A 20,512-nucleotide genomic window follows, 5' to 3' on the forward strand; every position below is an offset into this window, starting at 1 on the left:
GCACAGATTCAGCTGGGTGGCAAAATGGTTCTCATGGCCTTTTTGGGGAGCGATAGCAGGGCTGGAGCGATAGCACAGCGGTAGGGCATTTGCGTTGCACCCAGCCAACATGGCCAACCCGAGTTCGATTCCTCCGCCCCTCTCGGAGAGCCCAGCAATCTACCGAGAGTATCTTGCCCGCACGGCAGAGCCTGGCAAGCCACCTGTGATGTATTCGATATGCCAAACACAGTAACAACAACAATCTCCAATGGAGATGTTACTGGGCCCGCTCGAGCAAATCGATGAACAACGGGAGGGCCTTTACCTTTACCTTACTTTATGGAAACAAGTGATGTCATAATACTGGTATTCCTGATTCATTTTCCATCCCTGACACAAACCCTGGGTGGGATCAGGGCGCTGTTCCTCACTTGACAAAGGACAAGTAAATTTGCGCCGCGCCATGGAAGGGGGACCCAGAAGGCGGATTTTGTACTAGGACACGAGCAGCCTGCCCATGTCCACAGCTCACAGATTTTAAGGAGAGCATTTTAAGGAGGGCACGACTGTCACGGCTCACCACTGTCATTATTTGCTCTTATTCTGGCTTGGCCCAGAGGCCCTGGTTTGCGGGAATTATGGCAGAAATCAACCACAGTGCTGCATTGAATCCTTATGAAAGTGGATACGTTCATTCTTCAGAACTTCCTGTGTTAGGTTTGGGGGAGCTGTGCCCCACCGGGCTTAGGCGTTACTGCTAGCTCTGAGCTCAGGGATCCATACCTGGGCAGGCACAGGTATCCTTACGGGGGTTCGGAATCCTGGTCAGTCATGTGCAAGCAAGCAGTTTATCTGCTGTATCATTTCTACATACCTTGTATCCATATATGCACTAAACATTAATATTCACAAAAAGTGAGTGGCCCTGGCCAGGCTCTTTATAGGGAGAATTGGAGAATGTTGAAATGGGCTTTATTTGGTGCTCCCTTCTCTATCTGAGCTATCTTTACCCCTAGCATGTGTGGCTGGCCTCCAAGCCATGGAGTAAACCTCCTGTCCTTATCTCGGTTGTTCATGGGTATTAGTCTCTTATTTTGTTACTTTCTGTTTCCCAGATTAATGCAATCTTCTGTGTCTGTCCCTCTCTTTCTGACTCATTTTGCTTAGCATGATACTTTCCATGTAGTACCATGTGTATGTAAATTTCGTAGCACAGCGGTAGGGCATTTGCCTTACAAGCGGCCAACATGGCCAACCTGAGTTCGATTCCTCTGCCCCTCTCAGAGAGCCCGGCAAGATACTGAGAGTATCTCGCCCGCACGGCAGAGCCTGGCAAGCTCCCCATGACGTATTCGATATGCCAAACACAGTAACAACAAAGTCTCCAATGGAGACGTTACTGGGCCTGCTCGAGCAAATCGACGATCAACAGGAGGGCCTTTACCTTTATCCTTTCTAACAGCTACATAGTACTCCATTGTGTAGATGTACCAAAGTTTCTTTAACTAGTCATCTGTTCTCGGGCACTCAGGTTTTTTCCAGATTCTAGCTATTGTAATCAGTGCTTCAATGAACAAACAAGTGCAGATGTCACTTTGACTATACTTTTTTGCCTCTCTGGGATATTCCCAGGAGTGGTATTGCTGGATTCTGGTCTGAAAAGATTGTTGATACTATTTCTATCTTCCTGATTCTATTGAGGTATTTTTTGTGTCCTAGCACATGGTCTATTTTGGAAAATGTTCCGTGCGCACTGGGGAAGAATGTGTATTCTTTCTTTTTGGGTTGTATAGCCCTGTGTAGGTCTATAAACCTTTTTTCTTCTATTTATTCATTCAGAGCCAATGTTTCCTTGCTGAGTTTTGTTTTTTGTTGATCTAACCAGAGGTGATAAGGCGATGTTGAAGACTCTAGCTAATATTGTGTTGCTAGCAATGCCCTCCTTAAAATCTGTGAGCAGTTGTTTTAAATATTTAGTTGCTCCCTCATTATGTGTGTATACATTTAAGAGTGTGATTTCTTTCTGTTGTATGTATCCATTGATGAAGAGAAAATAACCTTCGCTGTCCCTTCTAATCTTTTTCTTGATATGAGTTTCTTGTAGGCAGCAGAATGTTGGGTTCTGTCTACGAATCCATTTTGCCACTCTTTTTCTCTTAGTTAGTGAATTTAGAAGGTTGGCGTTGAGAGAGATTATTATTATGGGGTTTTGTTTCATCTTTTTGTAGGGATCTGTAGTGCCTGTAGGGTTTGTCTTGTCTTATGGTAGCACTTTTAGCCCTTCTTTTAGGTCTGGTTTTGAGTCTATGAAGTTCCTGAGCTACTGTTTATCTAGAAAGTAGTGCACTGTTCCTTTGGGTTTGAGTGACAGTTTAGTCGGATAGAGTATTTTTGGTGAAGCATTCATTTCAGTGAGTTTTTTAACTATATCCCACATTTGCCTTCGGGCTTGGAGGGTTTCCCCTGATAGTTCTGCTGTGAAGTTCAGGGGTGCTCCTTTGTGTGTGATTTCCTTCTTTGACCATGCTGCTTGCGGGATTGTGTCTCTATTGGCAGCATCGATCATTCTAACTACGATATGTCTTGGAGTGTTTTTGTTAGGGTCTCTTTTAGCTGGAACCCTTCAGGCTCCTTGAATCTGAATGGCTGCATTGTCGAGCTCTGGGAATTTTTCAGCAATGATTTGTTTAATCATGACTTTTTTCACGGGGATTGTTTCCCTGAACTTCTGGTACTCCAACAATTCTAATGTTGTTCCTCTTGGAATCATCTCCTAAGACTCTGATATGCTCTAGAGCTATTTTCAGGTCTCTTGCCATTGTTTTTGACAGTTAGCTTGGTGCAGCTGATCTTCCAGCTCACTGATTCTGTCTTCAGCTGTGGTGATTCTACTGTTGAGGGCACAGACTGAATTTTTTTTTTATTTCATCTATGGAATCTTTCATTCATGACATTTCTGTGTGTAGCTTTCCAATTTCTTCTCTCATTTTTTCCTGGATTTTCTCGATTGTCCCATCCATTGTATCTTTCATGTCCTCCTTCAGTTTACTGGATATCTATCTGACTGTTTCATTTAGTCCATTGAACATCTTCATGACTTCATATTTGAATGCTTTGTCAGAGAGTTCCTTTAGGTAAGTAGCACCTAGTGAGTCTTCTGGACTCTTTTCATCGTCCTCCCCACGTGGTGAGGATTTGCATTGTTTCTTAATGTTGGTGTGTGGGTATGGGAACTGTGATGTTACACTAGATTTCTTGGTATGAGTAAACTACCCGCGACCGCGTTAGCGCTGGCCAGCCTACAATTAGGCCAGGTCCACTCCTACCAAAGTCACGCCCACTTCTGAAGAGGCCACGCCCCCACGGTAATGTGGTGTGTGTGGGGGGGTAAAGCCTGGTCGGAGAAGAAGACGGGCACAGCATTGGCGATGAAGAGGAAGAGGCAGAGGCTCAGAGCTGCTTTGTTCTAGGGTCCTAGAGGACGCCTGGGGTGCTTGCAGAGAGAAAGCCAAATCCCAGGTTCGAGTACTGGCGCAAAAACTGACCTCGGTGGGGAAGAAGACCGCCACAGTGTTGGGGACGAAAAGGAAGAGACTTATTTAAATATTTTAAAAATTAAAACTTGCCTTCCTTGTGGCAGATGAGGTTCAATCCTAGGCATTTCTGATGGTTCCCAGAACCTTGCAGGCCCACACCAAACCCCCTTAAAAATGAAAAATCCTCAGCAGTGGGGCTGGAGCGATAGCACAGCGGTTAGGGCATTTGCCTTTCACCTGGCCGACATGGGTTCAATTTTCAGCATCCCATATGGTTCCCTGAGCACCGCCAGAAGTAATTCCTGGGTGCAGAGCGAGGAGTAACCCCTGTACATCGCTGTGTGTGACACAAAAAGCTAAAAAAAAAGAAAAATTCTCAGCAGATTTGGTGTGTTTAGAATTTCCAGGGAAGGAGATTGGCTGCTGAGGCTCATTTTAAATAAAGTTCTTCCCAACCCACCCCAAGTTCCTCTGACGACAGGTACCTTCACCCCAAACTTCTGGAGATGTTGGAGTTGGATCTGGCCTCTGCCACCCTCCTTATGGAAAACAGAGGATTTGGGACTTTCCATTTGTATATGAACCACAAAGATCTCTTAGGGAAGGAGGAAGATACACTGTCTGAATTGTTGGGTGCTGAGGGATGGGGTGATGGGGCTGGAAACCTGTAAGAACTGGTTTTTTTGAAGAGATCGTGCTGTGGGAAGGCACAGTTGTCTTCTGTGCTCACTCTGGGTTCCGTCTCAGGCACTATATAGGGTCACCTGAGCTGCCTGAAAAATGTTGCGGCCATCCACAGCCCACACCCTAAAATAATTAAGATAGAGTCAGTAGATTGGCCAGTCAGCTCTAGGGGCTATGGATATGGCTCCTCCATACAGAAATAATTTTTCCTGCAGAAATTTTGAGGATCCTGGGGAGCTATAGCGGGTCCTGAAGGCAAGTCAGGACCAGGGATGAAAATTTCTTAGAGAAAAGTCCCAGAGTAAGGATGGAGACGCTCCACAGCATCCTCTCGCGGTGCATTGGTGGAAGAGCCGTGGCCCGACTTTCCTACCTAAAGATTTCCAGCCCTTCGGTTTACTTCTGTGTTAACCTGCGGGTCACTCGGATCCAGCAGGCCGCCTCAGGATGTGCAGCGGTAGCCGAGCATCCAGGGCGCTTGCCTCACATGGGGCGATCTGGTGTCGGGATTGAACCCAGCAGAATGGCAAATGCTTTGCCCGCAGTAGAGTTTCTCCCTCTAAGCCCCCTTTGACAAACGGTTCCTGTCCCGGTCATCCCCACACCTTCACAGCTTTCCACGGACAAAGGTGGTAGAAGCAAGACTCAGCTAAACATCCTCAAGTTTGGCGTGAAGGAATCCTCCGTGAAAGGCTTTTGTTTGTGTTTCGGGAACCACACTCTGTGATATTCGGGGTTCATCCCTGCCCCTGCATTGATGAATCACTCCTGAGGTGCTCAGGGGTAACATATTGTGTTTAGGGATAGAACCCGGATCACATATACAAGGCAAGTGCCCTCCCGGTTTATCTCCTTGCTGGAAGGAGGATCCCTGAGGCCTGACAGAGGAGGAAGAATAAAGATGGAGTCAAGAAAGCAAATCACAGGGTAATTCTGTGATGGACTGTCCAAGGTAGTGAAAGCCAGAGAGAATGTGGCACAGACAAATGGATCCAGGTGCCTGAGGCCCCAGGGGTCAGCAACAAATTTCACATGACCTCAGGGCACCCACACACTGCCCCGGGTACGAGCCATTGAGGGTCCCTGACACCCACCTGCACACACGGCTCTCCTCCCTGGCCTCTGGGGAGTCTGTCATGGAATGACCCTGTGATTTGCTTCTTGACTCTGTCGTTATTCTTCCTTAAAAAAAAAGACAACTAAAAATGAAATAGGGGCTAGAGAGATAGCACAGCGAGTAGGGCGTTTGCCTTGCTCGCGGCCGACCTGGATTCAATTCCCAGCATCTCATATGGTCTCCTGAGCACCGCCAGGAGTAACTCCTTCATTCAGAGCCAGGAGTAACCCCTGTGCATTGCCCGGAGTGATCCAAAAAGCAAACAAAGAAGCAAACAAAAAATAAAAATGAAATAACAAATGAATTAATTGATAAAGGCGAGAGAGCCAAAAGTGACCAAATATTGCGCTATGGGATGGTTCAGGGCATGCACTGAAGTGCGTAGGTTACATTCTGCTAAGATTGCATACTATTGAGCCCCAAACAAGTAAAGAATCATTCCCTGAAACCCCCACTGGGCAGGAGGCTAGTACACCATGAGGACGTTTGCCTTGTATGCTGCTGACCAGGATTGAAGCCAGCATCCTATAGGATCCCCTGAATGCAAAGCCAGGAATTAGTCATTAACTTTTTTTTTTTTTAAAAGGAAAAGATGATGGGCTGGAGCAATAGCACAGATGGAAGGGCTCTTGCTTTACACGTGGCCGGCGCAGGTTCGATTCCCAGCATGCTATATGGTCCCCTGAGCACCACCAGTGGTAATTCCTGAGTGCAGAGCCAGGAGTAACACCTGTGCATCGCCATGTGTGACCCAAAAAGCGAAAAAGAAGAAGAAGAGCACTTCTTTCTTCACTAATATTAGAGGGGAAAAAAGCCCTGAAACTCTTTGCTTTTGGAAGCAGTAAAAATCTCAATAAGCTAGTGGTCACTAGGATGCTATAAATCATTTAGTTTTTTGAAAAGACTAAGTAAGGCCTTTTGACCAGGAAAGTGTGCTAACTGTGAGCTCAGTGTACACCTCCATTCTAGGAGGGGTCCTTATGCTGGGTAGTTTTCTTGCAATAATATTTTTGATTTTGGAACCACACCTGACACTTCCTAGTGTCTGGTGGTGCTCAGGCAACCATTTGGGATGCCAGGGATGGAACTCTAGTTGTCCGAGTTCAGTGCAAGTGCTAACCCACTGTACTCTTGTCACTCCTGGTCCAAACTCATGGTTTGAAATGTATTTCTGAAGCCTCCCCATCGAACTTTCATTGCTGGTGACTTTCCATTGCTCGTGTGTTGTCAGGGGTAGAGCATTAACGCGTAAAGTGCTCTCAGATGTCCTTATCAGCCTTTGTTCCCTTTCCAGTTTCTGTCCAGCTCGCAGGTGGCTGCTCTCTGTCTCGGTTGTTCCAGTTCTTCTCCAGGGCTGGCTTCCCAGTCACTGCTTTCACCCCATCTTGATTTGTTACTTCCCAGAGAAACTGATTGTCCTGTGTCCCACCTACTCCCTACCTGCCTGTTTTACCCAGATCAACCATCATGCAGTTTTCCTGATGGCCTTGTGTATGAGATCATTGGTCCAACATTTGACTGACCAGTAAAGCATCAGGGGGCTTTGTCTTACCCAAGTTCCCAATCTAGCAGCTGACTCTCCACTCACTTATTCAAATCCATCCCCCTCCTGCCCCCATTCACCTGGGTCGGGACAATGGTTCTCTGCACATCTGGAGTCTGGTCCTTTAAGGCTGCTTGTAGGACCGGAAGTGACATCATAGCAGGGGCCTTCCTGGTGCTTCTCTTCCTGGAAACGGGGTCAGAGAGTCCTTGGTCATGTGGGTGAAGGACAAACAGGGACCCCAGCGAGGAAGCGGGACTCTGGATCCCGGTTTTGTCCTGCTGCAGGACAGGGGTGGACTCCCTGAGTGCCCTGCGCCTCCCCTTCTCCACGCTGTGAGCTGCAGGACGGCGCCAACTCAAGGGGCCTCTCGCGCTTATTTTTCGTGTGTTCCCCGATATCCAGGCGGTTCCTGAAGTATGATGGGGTCTTTTGGGGGCGCGGAGTTTTGGGAGGTTCGTTGGGACTTGTAGTGGGATGTGGGGGTCGTGAATGTGAGTGTGTGGTCCTGGGGGGCCGCTGCGGCCATGGTCGACTTTGGCTGCACATTGTGGCAGCCGCGGGTGGGTGTGGGACTGAGCAGGGGAGCTGCGAGCCTTGGGGTGCAGAAGCTCTCGAGGGCGGGGCCTTAGCCTTCTTGACCCTCCCGGCTGACCCATGTCGGGACCTTGCACCAATTTTGCTGCTGTAGAATCTCCAGATTCACTTTGAGGTGCAGCGCCAAAGCCCCCTCCCCCAAATCTTGAGACCCTGCTGCCCTCCAGCTCTTTCATTCGCTGCTGTCGTGGGTCAGACCGGGGCAGTGGATCTGTAGGTGGCCGGAGTTTGCCAATGATAATTTCCTTTTGGGGCTGCTTTTGGCACAGGGAATGTGGGGTTTTGCATTCGCGGGGATACCCTGAGGGCTTACTCTGGCTCTGGCCTAAGATGTTATTCCTGGCAGTGCTCTGGGGGCTGTGGGGATGCAGAGGATTGATTAGTGTCAGCAAAGCAAGCATCCTAACAGGTTTACTGTATGTTCGAATAGGAATATCTGCTTCCTCACATCAAGTTGCAAAGTCCAGCCCAGACCGCTCGCTATCCAGGTGAGTACTGGGGTGGGGGTGTGTGTGCGAGCACTTGTGTGTTTGTGTGTTTGTGTACTGCTGGTAAAAGTGTATGTCTGTAGAAAGTTTTTATTTATATTTTTTTTGCTTTTTGGGTCTTACCCAGCCTATGCTCAGGGGTTACTCCTGGCTCTGCACTCAGGAATCACTCCTGGCGGTGCTTGGGGGACCATATGGGATGCTGGGAATTAAACCCGGTTGGCCAGGCAAACACCCTACCGGCTGTGCTATTGCTCCAGCCCCTGTAGAAAGTTTTAAAAAAAATTTATTTATTTGCTTTTTGGTTCACACCCGGCGATGCAAGGGGTTACTCCTGGTTGTGCTCTCAATAATTGTACCTGAGGTGCTAAGGGTACCATATGGCATCTTGGGAATAGAACCCAAGTGGTCCACTTGCAAAGCAAAGCGCCCTTCCCACTGTTCCACCACTCCAGCCCCTGTTTTTTTTTTTTTCTAAGAAGAGAAGGGCTTCCCCAGGCAATCATAGCCCAGAGAGTAGGTCTCTCACGGGGACAGAAGGAGGCGCTGAAGCACGGGATTTCCTGGCTTCAGAGTCCTTCCTGGCTGGGCCTCTGAGAACCTTCTGTGGGATGTGGGAGGAGTCCCCAGACCAAGGCAGGGCCGAGTTTTGTCTCCTGTAGCCAAGCCAGAACTTGTGTCACGAAAGGCAGCACAGATGCCAACCCATTTGCTTCTCCTGGGGAGAAAGAAACATCTAGCAGTGTCCCCCAGATGGGTCTGTGAGCCAATGCCCGAGGGTGTGGCTGGTCAGAACTTGGGGATTTTGTTCCTGTCCAGTGCTCCCAATTTTGGCTTCTCCTCCAGGTCTCTGATCCTCTGGAAAAACAGAGCCAGGAGAAGATGGTGAGGTGCCGTCGGACACACCGACACCAGGTAGGAGTGACAAAATGAGGTGATGCAGTGACAGGAGCGTCAGGCTTCCCGGACTGTCTTGTCTCTGACTTGCTTCAGGAAGGATCCTGCCGCCTTGTCGGAGTGCCCGGTTCTCTACTGTCTGAGGCCACGTGTGTCAGTTTTGTTGTATTTGTCTTTAGGACCACAGTAGCTCAAAGATTACTGGTGCACAAGGATGACTCCTGACATATCTCAGGGACCAAATGGGGTGCTGGGCATCAAAGGCTGGTGTCTGGGTATTTTGTTTTGTTTTCGGAGCCACACGCAGTGATTCTGGGGATTATACTCTTGGCTGTGCATTCTGGCATTGTACCTGGCACTGCTTAGGGGACCCTATGGAATGGTGGGGATCACCAGCCCTACTCACTGTCCTATTACACAGTCATGCTGTTTTGTTTCTTTTAGTATTTATTTTTGTGCCACAGTGGAGATGCTCAGGGCTTCCTCCTGAATCTGTGCCTGATGTGCATCATGGGTCCCCGGGTGTGCTGGACCTGTTTGCTCTTGCAGCTCAAGTGACTGTGGGATACAAGGGGTGTATGTTTAGTGTTTTGAGCTGAAAGCAGGGTCACTCATTTGGATCCCACTGATTGTGTGCTCAGTTTTTACTCTCTGCAGTGCTCATAGGAGCAGTGGTTGAATTCCCTGGGGTCAGAAGCAAGTCTGCCACCTTCAGGAACCTTCTAGAAGAGGATGCTCACATTTTCATAGATGCAGCTTTCTTAGAGAAGTTGGGACCCGTTGGCCAGAAGTTCAGGTGGAGGCTGGTTCCTCCCGATGGGACAGACCCTGAGACCCTCTAGGGCCCTGGGTTCCTGGCCTCACAGCCCAGGGTACAGGGTGAGGACAGACCCTGACTCCTGCCCCCTTTGTATGCTGGTTCAGGGCACGGTGACCTTCCCTGATGTGGCCGTGAGCTTCACCCCAGAAGAGTGGATGTGCTTGGATGCCTCTCAAAGAAAGCTCTACAAGGACGTAATGCTGGAGACCTACCAGAACCTGTGGGCCATTGGTGAGAGCAGTGCGGGGATGACCTTGTCTGGACAGTCCCATGTCGGCTCCCTGTGCTGGGCCGTGACTGTGTTTCCAACAGTAGTTGTGACTGTACTGGCGAGGACAGCCATGCAGTAGCTCTTTCTCTAGCTCTGTCCCTGGTTTTCTAGTTGGTGCTCACCTGGCGATGCCCAGGGCTTACTCTAAGCTCTGTCCTTAGGAATCACTCTCTGTGGGTTTGCATGAATCTTGAGTGTTCGGGATCAACCCAGGTTAGTCCCGTGCATGGCAAGCTCCCCATGCGCTAAGCCATCACTTAGGTCCCTCAAAAAAGTTTCTGGTTCCTGCCAATGCTGAGTTCTCTGATCACTTCTTGTACTACACATAATATCTCGTATTTTGGGGGGTTTTGCTTTTATTTGGGGCACAACCTGAATCCTCTTGTCTCTGTGCTAAGGGAACACTCCCAGGGGTGCTCAGGAGCCATGGGATTCTGAGGTTTGAACACGCTTGGCAGCGTAAAACGTTGCTGTCTTAATCCTGGAACAATTGCACCAGGCCCACAATTTCAGTTAATTTATTTTTATTTTTATTTTTTTATTTTTTAAAATTTTTATTAATGAAACACCACGAGGTACAGTTGTAGACTTACAAATTTTCATGCTTAGGTTTCAGTTATACAGTGATCGAGTACCCATCCCTCCACCAGTGCCCATTCTCCACCACCACTAACCCAGTATCCCTCCCACCCCCATCCCACTGCCCACCCTGCCTCTGTGGCGGGGCATTCTCTTATTTTGTTTTGATTTGGTTTGGGGTTATACTTAAAAATACGTAGAGATTATTTCTGGCTGTGTATTCAGTTATTCATCCTGGTTGTGGTCTGGGGCATTGTGTGCTGCTGGGGATCAATCCTGTACGTGTGTGCAGTGTCTGTGTCCTGCCTGCTGTAATATCGCTCCCAACCCAGTTTATGTATTTCTTAGGGCCTCACCCCATCAGAGGTTGGTCTATTTCAGTGCTCGTGGGCACTTTCAGTGGTTCTTGGTTCATCCGGAGTCAGGATTTGCCTCTGGATTATGCAGTCAGGGATCACAGCTGATGGCTTGAGAGACCCTACTGAATGTCAGGATCGAACTTTAATTGACTTTGAGGAAGGCCAGTGCCTGACCTGCTGTGCTGTCTGTCTGCATCCTTTTATGTTTATTTTAAAAACCATCTGGGAGCTTTGGTCATCTTTGTTCATCTTTGGATTTGTTAAGCTTTGGGGTTTACTGCACTCAGGCATCAGTTCGCACAGGCTTAGTACATTGCATGTGATGCCGAACCTATAGTGACAGTACAGTGAACACGGTGTTTGTCTTGCAAGTTCTGGACATACATTCTATTCTCACCAACCCATAATGATCCTCAAGCAAAACCAAAGGTGATTTTTGAGTACACAGTCAGGGAGAAGCCCTGAGTATCCCCAGGTGAGGATCTCAAACTAGAGAAAAAAAAAATACTACGTACTGTGCTGTGATCAAACCCCTGTTGGACATTTAAGACCCCAGTTATACTATTTGTGGTGTTTTATGGGCCCCGTATTTTATTCTTAAATTAGGACCTGGATCTTAGCTCTTGGATAACCACAATCTAGAACATTTCAGATGTGAAGATTCTGTTCATGCCTTTTCAGTAATTTACTCCATTTTTATATGGATACATGCGGTTTACTTGTCACATTTTCCTTGTCACTAATCCATGCTCCATAACTGTGAGGTTCAGGGCATTCTGGGTTGAAGCCTGCAGTGATCTCCTGGCTGAAAGGAGGAACCCTGAGGCCGGGGAAGAGAGGCATGCATGCATGTCTTGTAGGATTGCCAAGCTTTTCACAGCAATCCTTTCCAGGGACCTTCCCTTTTCTGTGGGATACTTTGGACTGTGAGAACCAAATAGATGTCCTCAAGCTGTACTGTTTAAGGATGTCCCATCCCCTTCGAAGAATTCATTTTCTTTTTTTTTGGGGGGGGGGTGTCACACCCAGAAATGCACAGGGGATAGTCCTGGATCATGCACTCAGGAATTACTCCTAGCAGTGCTCAAGGGGCCATATGGGATGCTGGGAATCGAACCCGGGTAAACTGTGTGCAAAGCAAATGCCTTACCCACTGTGCTATTGCCCCAGCCCCTCCATTCGAAGAATACTTACATTGTATATTGTGTTTCGTTTCAGAACTCAATGCATGGCTTCGGGATTTAGGAACTCAATCAGCGAGTATGAGTGAGCCAGTAAGATTTGCAAGTTTGGAATCAATTTTATAATACTAACAGAAAATATCAGTGGACCAGCATGTTATTTTTAAAGTGCAGGGCCGGGAACGGCTGGAAAAAAAATTTGGAGTATGATGCTTGAATTTGAGGACCCTTATCTTAACTGGGTGCTGACATCTCTGCTCAAAACCTAAAGAAAATTGTAATATGTTTCATGTATATGCCTTGCTTTTTCATTTGATTGAAAGTATCTACAAATGATATTCGTGAAAATACCTTGTCTTTTAAACTGGTCCATCCACATTGCCATGTGTTTCACAGAGACCTACTGGTAATGCTGAGCACTGAATGGTGTACCCCAACCCTAAATGAAAACAAAATACAGAACAGAAAAAGGCATTGACCCTGAAAAGAACCTGCCTATGGTGAGATGTTTTCAATGGCCCTTGTGGTCAGTGTCAGCAGTGTTGGATGCAGTTTTTCTTAACAAATGCATCCCCAGATTTACTCCACATTGAGATAGAACTGAACACAGAATTTAGTGTGTTTTATCTTGAATCTGGTGCATCAGTATTCTGTGGAGGGAGTTATTTCTGCCTGTTCATCGAGTTAAAAAATATTTAACAAATTAATGGCCCCTCATTCATCAATTTTCCATGTGTGTCTTACAGAAACATTAGGTTAGTCCATGGTATTGCCATCCACTTGTCGGGAATTGCATTGGTATGTTGCAAATGTTAGAAATCAACCTGCAGGTATCAATTTCTTTTGACATGGAGACACTTAAGGCAGAGAACGATAATTGGAATCCTCTGCTGTTCTACAGGGAAGCAGCCAGCCCGAGTGGAATGTCTCTGACCCTTCACACTGTGAAAAAGTTTCGAGTGTGCATTTGTGCCCTCAGCCACATGGGGATGCCAAGGCAAGCAGGATTGCCTCCGAGGGTGATCAGAATGGAGAGAGCAACCTCATTCTGAAGAATCCCTCCCCGGGGAAAAGTTTCACGCAATCTGTTATTCTCAGTCTACAGACACATACCCCAACATTGGAGCAGACCCTTGAATGTGGGAGAGGAGCACTGTTTACAGCGAGTCCTTCACACCGAAAGCCCCACAAGCAAAGTCACCATGGATTGACCCTGTCTCAGTGTAAGGAATGTGGGGGAGCTTTCCCATGTTCCCAGGACTGTGATTTTCCCTTAGAAACCCACAGTGGACAGAATCCCCAAGAGTATCAGCAGCAAGGGCGTGGTTTGAATCCGGCATCACCCCAATGTGATGACATGAACATCCACACAGGAGGGAAACCACATGCATGTAAGGACTGTGCGAAGGCCTTCACTCAACCCTCAGACCTCTTACAACATTGTAGAATCCATACTGGAAAGAAAGCATATGTGTGTGAGCAATGTGGGAAGGTCTTTGGTTACTCCTCATACCTTTCTAGACACAGGAAAATTCATACTGGAGAGAAACCTCATAAAATATAAGGCACGTGGAAAGGCCTTCACTCGATCCTCAACCCTCACCGGGCATATGAAAACTCATACTGAAGAGAGGCCTTATATATGTAAGGAGTGTGGGAAGGCCTTTACTTATTCCTCAAACCTTAGTCGGCATATAAGAATTCACAAAGGAGAGAAGCCTTATGGATGTAAGCTATGTGGAAAGGCCTTCTCTGTGTCCTCAAGCCTTGATGTGCATATGAGGATTCACAATGGAGAGAAGCCTTATGGATGTAAGGTTTGTGGAAAGGCCTTTGTTAATTCCTCAAGACTTACCTGCCATATGAGAATTCACACTGGAGAGAGACCTTATGTTTGTAAGGAATGTGGGAAGGCCTTTGTTGAATCCTCAGGTCTTACTCGGCATATGAGAATTCACAATGGAGAGAAGCCTTATGGATGTAAGGTTTGTGGAAAGGCCTTTGTTAATTCCTCAAGACTTACCTGCCATATGAGAATTCACACTGGAGAGAGACCATATGTTTGTAAGGAATGTGGGAAGGCCTTTGTTGAATCCTCAGGCCTTACTCAACATATGAGAATTCACAATGGAGAGAAGCTTTATGGATGTAAGGTATGTGGAAAGGCCTTTGTTTATTCCTCAAGCCTTAATATGCATATGAGAATTCACAATGGAGAGAAGCATTATGGATGTAAGGTATGTGGAAAGGCCTTTGTTGTATCCTCAAGCCTTCTCTGCCATATGAGAATTCACACTGGAGATAGACCATATGTTTGTAAGGAATGTGGAAAGGCCTTTGTTGTATCCTCAGGCCTTACTCGACATATGAGAATTCACAATGGAGAGAAGCCTTATGGATGTAAGGTATGTGGAAAGGCCTTTGTTTCTTCCTCAAGCCTCAATATGCATATGAGAATTCACAATGGAGAAAAGCCTTATGGATGTAAGGTATGTGGAAAGGCCTTTGTGGAATCCTCAACCCTCATTCGCCATATGCGACAGCACACTGGGGAGAGACCTTATATTTGTAAGGAGTGTGGGAAGGCCTTTGTTTCTTCCTCAACCCTTACTCGTCATGTGAGAATTCACACTGGAGAGAAACCATTTGTTTGTAAGGAATGTGGGAGGGCCTTTCATCAGGCCTCCGGCCTAATTGTACATCGGGCAGTTCACACTGGGGTGAAATCTTATATATGTCAAGAATGTGGGAAGGTCTTTGTGTTTCCTTCTGGACTTAGGAAACATCATAAAATTCATAGTAGATAACTCAATGACCTAATAACAATTTTTAATGTCAAAACAGGCCCTTTTCAGAAAGTCTTTTTTCTTTGTACCATGGGATGCTGTGCTACAAAAGTGCAGCCAGGGAGGTAATAATCCTAGCTATGTGTAACAAACTTTTTGTGATGTCAGTCTATAAGGGAAAGTCTATGCCAGGGTCCCCGAATTTGAACTTGATATGTATGTTAACATGTACTTTTCAGATTTCTGGTGAAAACTTAGAGGAATATGAATAAAATGAAAAAAAAATCTCCTTTGCTCAGGGCTGTCATGGTCAAGAGTTGCCAAGATTAGTACCAGGAATTTTGCTTCATGGCTTGGAGGCCAGTCACACATGCTAGGGGAAAAGGCAGCCCAGATAGAGAAGGGAGCACCAAATAAAGAGTGTTGCAAGGATCCTCCCAGGATGGGAGAAGCATGCTGAAAGTAGACTATAGACCAAACATGATTGCCACTCAATGCCTCTTTTGCAAACCACAACACCCAAAATAAGAGAGAGAACAAAGGGGAATGCCCTGCCACAGAGGCAGGGTGGGATGAGGGCGTGGGGGGTCGGAGGGATACAGGGATACGTGGTGGTGGGAAATGTGCACTGGTTGAAGGATGGGTATTTGGTCATTGTATACTTGAAACCCAAGCACAGAACTTTGTAAGTCTACAACTGTGCCTCATGGTGTCTCACTAATTAAAAGTTAAAAAAAGGAATTTGAATAAAAAGGCAAAATAAAATCACTTCGCTCAGGGCTGTCAAGTCTCACCACTGTCTTATTCTTTGTTGTGACACTCTGGCTTGACATTTTATTTTGCTTTTTGGTTCACATGCAGTGATGTTCTGTGGTTACTCCTGCCTCCACAATCAGTAGTTACTTCTGGCAGTTCCTGATGACCATATGGGATGGCAGGGATTGAAACTGAACTGCCCCGTACAAGGATAATGTCCTCCCCTCTGGACTACTGCTCCAGCGCCTGTGACTTGACCTCTGTAAATGGTAAATCACAATACATGCAGTCCTGTACCTCGATCTCCCTCAGATGTTCTATAAGTATGCTATTCGGTTCTGAATTAAAGGTTCACTGTGCTCTGGTCTATCTGCCATCAGTTGTTATGGTCCCCGTGTCTTTGTTTCTCTGGAGAGCGGAACACCAAACACCTCATACTATGGGACCTACCGACTCACTATTCTTCACATCTGGCAACCTGGGAGGGGTGCCTCAGAATTCACACTTGAGTATTTGTTGTTCTTGTTTCCTTTCATTAGAGTTACCTTTTGACGTTGCAGTATTTTTGGTAAACACCCTTCTTTGTCTGTGGCTTATTCCTACCTCTGAGCTAAAGGATCACTTCTGTCAGAGGTCTGGAGCCCATATATGTGCTAGTGTATTGAACCTGGGTCAGTCAAGTGCAAGGTGAATGTTTTATCAGCTGTATTACCACACCAATCCACAAGATATTATATTCATGGTTTAAAAGTAGACCCAAGGGGTATGGTTGCCGCCAGCAGGTCAATCTGTACCTGTGAGGCAAGTGCATCAGGAGCCTGATGGCGCCTTCAGACTTCCAGATACCCCAAAATTGCTGCTGTGCCTTTGGCTAGCCCCCAAAAATTTGGGGCAAAGCTTAACCAAGAATGTAAACGGCCAAAAGTTAGGTATGTGGGAGACGCCCCCAAACCACCTCCTGCTCAGCTATAGAATTGGAGGCATGGCCTCTCTGGTTCCTGATTGAACTGCTTAATGGCCATGATCCCAGAGACTCAGAAACAAATCTCAAAACCCAGAGCCTTTTGGCAGAAATGCGCCCGGTACCTGCAGTAGGTTACCGGTGCTGGGCCAACCCAGGTGGGAATAAGTTTCATGCCTTGGCCTGTTCCCCCTGGTGGCCCAGTGGCCGCCATCCTTCAGAGGCCACTGGACAGTCAGGTTTGGGCCCACAGTGACGAGACACGCAGGACCTCACAGGATGGGGGTGGAGCCGGTCCTGTCCCCACCACAACAAGACCCCAAGTCATCGCCCATGAACGGCCTCTCTGACTCCTGATCAAGATGCTTAACGGTCATGATCCCAGAGATTCAGAAACAAATCTCAAAACCCAGTAGCTTTTGGCAGAAATGTGTCTGGACCCCACAGTACGTTACTGTCACCTGGCCACCCCAGGGAGGAAAGGATGTTGTCACTCCACCTACTCCCCCCTGGCGAATCAGTGGCTGTCATCCTCCACAGGCCATTGGACAGTCAGGCTCAGGCCTGCAGTGACAAACTTGTTGGGCCTCACAGGATGGGGGGGGGGGAACCGGGCCTGTCCTCCCCACCCCAAAGACCCCAAGTCATCGCCCACGAACGGGCTCTCTGGCTCCAGATCAAGCTGCTTAACGGCCTTGACCCCAGAGACTCCGAAACAAATCTCGAAGCTCAGTGGCTTTTGGCAGAACTGCATCCGTACCCCGCAGTAGGTTACTGATCCCGGGCCATCCAGTGGGGAAAGGGTGTTGTCCCTCTGCCTGTTCCCCCCTGGCGGCTCAGTGGCCGTCATTCTCCAGAGGCCATTGTGGTCTAGGCCCGCAGTGATGAGACATTTTGGGACTCACGGAATGGGGGTGGAGACGGGCCTGTCCTCCCCACCCCAATGAGACCCCAAGTCATCGTTTGCGAACGGCCTTTCTGGCTCCTGATCAAGCTGCTTAACGACCATGATCCCAGATACTCAGAAACAAATCTTGAAACCCAGCAGCTTTTTGCAGAAATGTGTCCAGACCCCGCAGTAGGTTGCTGTTGCTGGGCCACCCCAGGGAGGAAAGGGTGCTGTCTTTCCAACTGCTTCCTCCTGGCGGCTCGGTAGCCGTCATTCTCCAGCGGCCATTGGACAGTCAGGCTTGGGCCCCCAGTGAGGAAACTTGTTGGGCCTCAGGGGATGGGGGTGGAGCCGGGCTTGTCCTCCCCACCCCAACAAGACCCCAAGTCATCACCCACAAATGGCCTTTCTGGCTCCTGATCAAGCTGCTCAACGGCCATGATCCCAGAGACTCAGGAGCAAATCTCGAAACCCAGTGGCTTTTGCCAGAAATCCCTCCAGATTTAAGTGTTAAAATTTTAGAATTTCAAAATCACATGGCCTTACTGCAGCCACATGACATCATATGTTTTTCATAACCAGCAATAGAACACAAATTGTCTACTGTTGCCTTTTCAGCAGATCTGAGTGTTGGGGTAAGTAAAGTAAAGGCCCTCCCGTTGTCGTCGATTTGCTCGAGCGGGCCCAGTAACGTCTCCATTGGAGACTTTGTTGTTACTGTGTCTGGCATATTGAATACGTCACGGGGAGCTTGCCAGGCTCTGCTGTGCGGGCGAGATACTCTCAGTAGCTTGCCGGGCTCTCTGAGAGGGGCGGAGGAATCGAACTCGGGTCGGCCATGTTGGCTGCGTGCAAGGCAAATGCCCTACCGCTGTGCTATTGCGAGTGTTGGGGTAAAATCTCAAATAATAATGGTGGGTCTGGTGTCGAAATATTGAATGTGATCAAAGTAGAGTAATGTGAAAATCATCTGCCCCACAGGTAGGGGGAGGGTGTGGGATGGGGGTATACTGGGGTTTTTGGTGGTTGAGAATGGGCAGTGGTGAAGGTACGGGTGTTTCATTGTATGACCGAGACTTAAACCCGAAAGCTTTGTAACTTCTCATGGTGATTCAATAAATAAAATTGTAAAAAAAATGAAAGAAAGTAAGGTGGAGTTCATGCACAATTCAATCAGCTAATCAGTGACTGATTAAATAGCAGTACTCCTACATTAAAAAAAAGTAGACCCACTCCAGAAATTCCAGTTGTTAGACACACGTAAAATCATGGCTCATAGTAAACACCCTGGATATTTCGATAGTTTTGTGATACAAGACACTGTTTACATGGTTTTCAGAGCTGTTCCTGCAAAACAGGAGCAAGTGCTGGAGGAGGCTCATGTGATGATTCGGTATTACAGTAAATCAGGACCAGGATGGCCTAGGTCCAGCACATCAGATATGGGGCACCTGGGACTCACCCGAGTGCAGGAGTGACCTTGTTCCCTGGAAGACAGCTCCCAGGCCCATGACCCCGCCCATTATACAAGAGGGCAGCTGAAGGTTTGTCCACCCTGAGTCCCTGTGACTGCCCCCACGCAGAGCCACTAATGGGCCTGTTGTCACTGTGACCTGCAGGGGCCATCTCTGCATGGGAGCTCCTGACCTAAGAGTTAGTCCCTGGCCTTAGGTACCTTCCTGTAGGGCCCTGAGTGGATTCCCGGGGCTCGGGCATGGCATAGTTTCCTCCCCTGTAGGCTGAGACTAGCCCTCCTGTCCCAACAGGCAGCCTGGTCACAACCCACTTCTCTGTCCCCTGGAGAGGGAGGAGCATCTGGCAGTGTATCCCTGTGGATGGGTCTGTGAGCCAGTAACCAAGTGTCTGGCAAGTCACTACATTTCTTGCTCCAATGCAGGGACTTCCTGGTGGGGGGTGGGGCTGGCTGTGCTCCTCTCGTGCTCATGGCTCAGGTCTTTCCATGGAGACTCCTGCTGATCTACAGGAAAAACAAAGGCAGGAGCTGGTGACGTACACTCTTCCACACCATCCTCAGGCATGAGGGCGACAAGATGACCCAGTGCAGTGACAGGAGCACACAGGCTTCTCGGGTCTTGGGTTGTTTCAGGAAGGAGACGTGGGATGTGGCTCCGAGCCTGAGTGCCCGGCTCTCTGCTGTTTGAGGCCGTAGGGCTTCAAGCTCCTGGATCCAGGCATCTGTGCCAAGTTCGTGCTCCCCTTCTTCCCCCCTGAACTGTCCATCATGGAATGATCTGTGCTTTAATTTCCTGGCTTTGTCGTTAATCTTCCTTATCTGTCAGTTGTGTAGAATAGTCCATGGGAATCTCAGCCTTCGGTCTTCCTTTATGTGCCTCAGCAGGGTGGCTGTGGAGCCTGCAACTCCGGGTCCCCTTTTCTGGAGCAGTCAGAACCCCTCTGCCCTTTCTAACACCATGCTTATCTTTGCCCTCGGATCATTATATGTTTTTGAGTACCTAAGAAGGTTATCGTCGTTTAGGTTTTGGGCCCAGCCATAGTAATACATGACTCCTTGTGGGTCTCAGGTGTAACTCCTGGCCATGCGCTCAGGAATTGTACCCGAGGTGTTCAGGGATCTGAGCTCTGAGCCTGTCTGCCTCAAGCTAAGCACATGGTCTCTCTCCTGTTCTTTCGTGTTCCTCTTAGTTATATTTTTGCCTTTGTTTTAAAGTAATGAATAAGTCCATATCAAAATTAGTTTGGATCAGGACATGGATAGCAGGGAGCACACTTGCACTTTAGGCAGCTGACTGATTTTTGATCCCCTGCATTTCATGTGCTCCCAGTATCTGGTCTGGTCAAAATACAACACCCAAAAGCTAGTTTGGATATTGTCTAGGTCATCACAGTGATCACCCAAAAGATCTACCCTTTTCTGTGGGCCTGTTTGGACTGTGAGAACTATCAAGATGTCCACTATCTGCTGGACCTCATTCTACTATCCAGTGAGTAACTCTTACATTCTGTTTTGTTTGATTTCAGACATCAAACCCCAAATGTGGGATTCATTATTACCACATTTTGATGCAGTACAACAGGATCATCGAT

The 20,512-nt window shown here is 47.8% G+C and overlaps 1 protein-coding gene across 1 annotated transcript in view; it reads left to right on the forward strand.

Moving 5' to 3' along the window:
- Positions 1–12,135: 12,135 nt before the first annotated feature.
- Positions 12,136–20,512, forward strand: part of LOC130022185 (zinc finger protein 571-like) — a 137,450-nt gene continuing 129,073 nt past the window's right edge. The window contains exons 1-3 of the mRNA XM_056112949.1: positions 12,136–12,147; positions 13,704–14,191; positions 14,360–14,774. Coding sequence (XP_055968924.1) covers positions 12,136–12,147; positions 13,704–14,191; positions 14,360–14,774 — 915 coding nt within the window. The remainder of the gene's footprint in view (positions 12,148–13,703; positions 14,192–14,359; positions 14,775–20,512) is intronic.

This window comes from Sorex fumeus, unplaced genomic scaffold (genome assembly GCF_029834395.1).
Source record: "Sorex fumeus unplaced genomic scaffold, SorFum_2.1 ptg000019l, whole genome shotgun sequence".
Classification (NCBI taxonomy): domain Eukaryota; kingdom Metazoa; phylum Chordata; class Mammalia; order Eulipotyphla; family Soricidae; genus Sorex; species Sorex fumeus.